At 42.6% G+C, this 6,000-nt stretch overlaps 1 protein-coding gene across 1 annotated transcript in view; it reads right to left on the reverse strand.

Moving 5' to 3' along the window:
- Positions 1 to 6,000, reverse strand: part of ECT2L (epithelial cell transforming 2 like) — a 99,776-nt gene that overhangs the window by 58,056 nt on the left and 35,720 nt on the right. Inside the window, 2 exon segments of the mRNA XM_037739208.1 lie at positions 1,977 to 2,145; positions 3,750 to 4,002. Coding sequence (XP_037595136.1) covers positions 1,977 to 2,145; positions 3,750 to 4,002 — 422 coding nt within the window.

Here is a 6,000-nt window from a genome sequence, read left to right on the forward strand (position 1 = left end):
TCCACACACACACTCTCACATGTACACTTTTTATGTGTGTGTGTATACACTTCATATATGTACGTGTGTGTGTATACACTTCATATATATATATGAAGTGTGTGTGTGTATTATATATGTATGATATATGTTCCCAGCTACTCAGGAGTGTATATATATAAATATATATATAAATATATATATATTAAGTGACAGGGTCCTGCTCTGTCACCCAGGTTGGAGTGCAGTTGTGTGATCACAGCTCTCTGTAGCCTCAACCTCCCAGGCTCAAACAATCTTTCCCATCTCAGCCTCCCAGGTAGCTGGGACCACAGGTGTGTGCCATTATACCCAGCTATTTTCTACTTTTTATAGAGATGGGGTCTCACCATATTGCCTAAGCTGGTCTCCAACTCCTGAGTTCAAGTGATCCTCCCACCTCGGCCTCCCAAAGTGCTAGGAATATCAGCTGAGCCACTACGCCTGGCTTCTTAAAATCCTTTAGGTGCCTTGGACAAGTAAATGTACGTACACACATTCACAAATGTTCAGACACATAGAGATCCTATGTAGCATCAGTGGGTGAAGTTGAAAGACTGTTGGAATTTTAGAGTTTTAGGTTCTAGTGTTTGACACTTTGACATGTGGGTAAGTCATGTCACCTCTCTAGGCCTCAGGTTCCTCATTTGAAACATAGGTGAGTGAGATTACATGATCTCTAGAATCCAAAGTTAAAAGTTAAAAAGAAATTCTAAGTAGATGCACAATTGTGATGGTTATGAGAGTCAGATGGAATTGAATTTCCGGTAATTTCACTGTATAGTATGATTTGGTAACTGAATGCAGCTGATGTTTCTCTATTTTGGGTAATAAAATTATATTTGTACATACAAATATAAATGGAAGTTATATTTGTGTACCATTTGGATACTCTTACTTCATAAAAAACACTTGTGGAAAAATGTAATCTTTGCTCAATCACTTTATTCAGAAAATATACTACATCCACAATATAGCTTCATTGCAGAGTTGAGAATATGTGAAGTCAGGTTTGGTGGCATGCATGTAATTGCAGCTACTTGGGAGGCCAGTGGGAGGATCGCTTGAGCCTACAGGTTTGACACTAGCCTGAGCAATGTGGCAAGACCTCATCTCAAAAACAAAAAGAATATTTAAAATATAAGTTTTGGATATTATATGTTTACCTCTTCAGAAAGCATGTTTAAGACCACTGTTCTAGAAAATTAAATCTCAGCCAGGTGTGGTGGCTCATGCCTGTAATCCTAGCACTTTGGGAGGCCAAGGTAAGTGGATCACGAGGGGTCAGGAGTTCAAGACTAGCACGGCCAACATGGTGAAACCCCATCGCGATTAAAAACACAAAAATTAGCAAGGCATGGTGGCGCGTGCCTGTAATCCCAGCTACTCAGGAGGCTGAGGCAGGAGAATTGCCTGAACCCAGGAGGCGGAGGTTGCGGTGAGCCGAGATCGCGCCATTGCACTCCAGCCTGGGTAACAAGAACGAAACTCCGTTCCAAAAAAAAAAAAAAAAAAGAAAATTAATTATCTCAGCCAGGTGTGGTGGCTCATGCCTGTAATCCTAGCACTTTGGGAGGCCAAGGTAAGTGGATCACGAGGTCAGGAGATCAAGACCATCCTGGCTAACATGGTGAAACCCCATCTCTACTAAAAATACAAAAATTAGCTGGGTATGTTAGCACATGCCTGTAATCCTAGCTACTTGGGAGGCTGATGCAGTAGAATTGCTTGAACCAGGAGTTGGAGTTTGCAGTGAGCCGAGATCGCTCCACTGCACTCCAGCCTGGGCGACAGAGCAAAACTCTGTCTCAAAAAAAAGAAAAAAATTAATTATCTCTACCAATATTTCATAGGATATGAGCCACAAAAGATTTCTGCATGTTAGCTAAATTATTGTAGAATGAATTATTGGTATCAGGGGACGGTGCTGAGCCTTCAGTAGATGGAATTTTACTTACTGCTTGGGCAAGGTTTCTAACGATGTCAAAACAAGCTGCTTCTCCAAAGCTTCATGTGATCCTGCTTGCTCCCTTAGAGTCTGGGAGAGGCGTGGTTGGCATTTGGGCTTTGGCATGCTAGAGCGGCCCATTCCACTCACCCAAGGGGGTCGAACTTTGAATAACTCCTCTGAAAAACAAAGAGCAGCAGCGGGGCTGGTTACTTCATGCTTCTCCCAGTCAGGTCCACACAGAAAAAGGCATCAGAAATAAAGCTGTACCAGGGCAAGGTTCCAAATGACAATAATTATAGCCATTTTCACACGCTGGGCTTGGATTTCTCATGCTCTCGGCACTGTGGCTGCGAGCTACCAGTCATTTCAGGTCAAAAAACAAAGCTCAGAGAACAAGTAACTCTTTTCTTGTGGAGACCAGTTAATCAATTGCTAAGTGTCACATTTGTTTGTGCCCTTCTTCTTGTCTTCAAGCAATTTCCTATGTATCACAATCTCACCAGAGGGTGAGTTAATTGGAAGAAGGCATGGGAGAACTCAAATCAGTTTTGCCATTTTCTTTTACACACTGCATAAAGCATAAGGCCTAGCCAAGGCTGGCCGTTGTGGCTCACACCTGTAATCCCAGCACCTTGGGAGGCGAGGGTGGGTGGGTCACTTGAGCCCAAGAGTTCAGGACCAGCATGACCAGCATGGTAAAACCCTGTCTCTACTAAAAATACAACAAATTAGCAGGGCATGGTGGTATGCACCTGTGGTCCCAGCTACTCGGGAGGCTGAGGTGGAGGATCACTTGAGCCTCAGAAGTGGAGGCTGCAGTGAGCCAGCGATCATGACACTGCACAGCCTGGGTGACGGAGTAAGACCCTGTCTCAAAAAAATAAAAAATCAAAAGGGGGCTTAACTGAAAGAGAGAGGCTTTTAAAAAGAGAGAGAGGAAATGGCTGGGTGTGGTGGCTCACACCTGTAATCCCAGCATTTTGGGAGACTGAGGCGGATGGATCGTTTGAGGTCAGGAGTTCGAGACCAGCCTGGCCAACGTGGTGAAACCTCGTCTCTACTAAAACTACAAAAATTAGTTGGGCATGGTGTCACATGCCTGTTATCCCAGCTACTCGGGAGGCTGAGGCAGGAGAATAGCTTAAACCTGGGAGGCGGAGGCTGCGGTGAGCCGAGATCACGCCATTGCACTGTAGCTTGCATGACACTTTGTCTCAAAAAAAAAGAAAAAAGAAAGAGCTGTCCTCTCTTGCCTCTTTTTTAAATGCCATTTTTCCTGCTTCCATTCTTATTTTCATTTCTACTCCTCCTTTCACCACTCCCAATTCCTGTTTTGGACCTATTTATTTGCTTTTTGCCCATGTTCACACATCTTTCCTCTCCTCGTTTTTGGTTTTATAAGCCTCAGAGGAGCCAGAATAGCGATGGAGGCACTGATATTTAACCTTATTTTGTCTGAAATCTGTTTTTCTGGTCAATTAACTTGAAATACACAATAAAAAAGAGCTCATCTTGAAAATACTTTAAAGACTGCCACCCACAGAGTATTCTGAAAGATAGGGCTGTCTTTCTCTGTGGGAATCTGTATGTGAATCCATTTGTTTCTACAATATTTATATATGCTACTTACTCCTACGTAGTGCAATTTTCTCCCAAANCATCTTGAAAATACTTTAAAGACTGCCACCCACAGAGTATTCTGAAAGATAGGGCTGTCTTTCTCTGTGGGAATCTGTATGTGAATCCATTTGTTGATACAAAGTTTTAAAATGCTACTTACTCCTACGTAGTGCAATTTTCTCCCAAATTCTTTTCCTTAGGCACTTTTCTCTATGTCTCTCTAGTAGTTCCTCATCTTCTGTTTTGGATTCATTCAGCGTCCCGTAAGTAGCAGCAGCCTCCCTGGGTGTCAGCCAGTCTAAGTGGGACACGCAAGCAATGTAATGGCGCTTCCAAGCACCATACTCGTTATCTGTTGGAGTATAGGGCAGAAACCATCCGAACTTAATGCATTTGGGCATCCATAAGCAATCCTTCAGAAACAAGAGGAAGAGGAGTCACAAATTGTTTTCAGACAGTTTTCCAGCAATAATATTTTCAGGTACACAGATATCTTTTTCATTACACTGAGATTTCTGGTACTAAAATCTCCTGTGCAAATTTGTATGCAAATTCATTTGTTTCTACAATGTTTATATAAGATATAAGGTTTTTATTTATTTATATATTTTTTTGAGATGGAGTCATACTCCATCACCCAGGCTGGAGTGCAGTGGTGCAATCTCAGCTCACTACGACCTCTGCCTCCCGAGTTCAAGCAATTCTCTTGCCTCAGCCTCCCGAGTATCTGTGATTACACTTACATGCTACCACCCCAGGCTAATCTTTTTTTTTTTTTTAAGACAGAGTCACACTTTGTTACCAGGCTGGAGTGCAGTGGCATGATCTTGGCTCACTGCAACCTCCAGCTCCCTGGTTGAAGTGATTCTCCTGCCTCGGCCTCTGAGTAGCTGGGATTATAGGCATGCACCACCACACCCAGCTAATTTTTGTATTTTTAGTAGAAACGGGATTTCACCATGTTGGCCAGGATGGTCTTGGTCTCCTGACTTCGTGATCTGCCCACCTTGGTCTCCCAAAGTGCTGGGATTACAGGAATGAGCCACTGCGCCTGGCCATATTTTTATATTTTTAGTAGAGGCGGAGTTTCCCCATGTTGGCCAGGCTGGTCTGGAACTCCTGACCTCAGGTGATCTGCCCACTTCAGCCTTCCAGAGGCTGTGCCTGGCCAGATACAAGGTTTTTATTTATTTAATTTAATTATATATATATATATATATNTCACCAGACTGGAGTGCAGTGACGCAATCTTGGCTCACTGCTACCTCTGCCTCCCAGGTTCAAGCAATTCTCTTGCCTCAGCCTCCCAAGTAGCTGGGATTACAGACACTCACAACCATGTCTGGCTAATTTTTTTTTTTCTTTTGTATTTTAGTAGAAACAGGGTTTCACCATGTTGGCCAGGATGGTTTCGATCTCTTGACCTCATGATCCGCCCACCTCAGCCTCCCAAAATGCTGGGATTACAGGCACGAGCCACCGCACCCAGCCCAGATACAGGTTGTTCAATGCTGTTAACTGACTTACTATCTGAACTTGACTTTGAAGAAGCGTATCTTGTTCCACAGGAAAAATACTATTTGATGAATATATATAATATATGTGAATGTATATATTAGTCATTGTTGTGACACTTATCTAATATTCCAATAGCATTTGGTTACATTAACCCTAGATTCTGATAATTTAGCTTCTAGCAATAGTGGAATAGTTTATTTCAGATTAACCCTCTCATTGACAATAATCTTGACTGAACCATACGATATTGGCAGTATGCAACCATTTTGATATATGAAGACAGAAAATTTCATGTGGTTTGATCTAATGAAATATATAGACCAAATATAAAAACAGTTATTTGAAGACTATATTATTGAGCTATCAATGCAGTAAGGACTTGTTCAACCAAGACCCCAGAAAGAAGGGAAACCCAGAGAGGTAAGAGCCTGATATTTGGTATCACTTTTTATTTCAAAGCATTTGTCAGTTCCAAAGTAAAGCTTGTTATCCTGAGAAGCAGAACAGAAAGTTATGACTAAAAGGCTTAGATGCTAAAAAAGAATCTTAGGCATTCTCACAGGGAAGAGAGGACACAAATGGAAATTTAGGGCCCATTAAGAAGAGCCTTGGTAATCATACCAGCTTTCAGCTAAAATTCTTTTCTGCTTTGGGAGGCCAAGGTGGGCAGATCACGAGGTCAGAAGAACAAGACCATCCTGGCTAACATTGTGAAACCCAGTCTGTACTAAAAATAAAAAAAATTAGCCAGGCATGGTGGTGCATGCCTGTCATCGCAGCTACTCAGGAGGCTGAGGCAGGAGAATCGCTTGACCCCAGGAGGCAGAGGTTGTAGTGAGCTGAGATCATGCCATTGCACTCCAGCCTGGGCAACAGAGCAAGACTCTGTCTTG

Source organism: Cebus imitator, unplaced genomic scaffold, assembly GCF_001604975.1.
Source record: "Cebus imitator isolate Cc_AM_T3 unplaced genomic scaffold, Cebus_imitator-1.0 Scaffold65, whole genome shotgun sequence".
NCBI lineage: Eukaryota > Metazoa > Chordata > Mammalia > Primates > Cebidae > Cebus > Cebus imitator.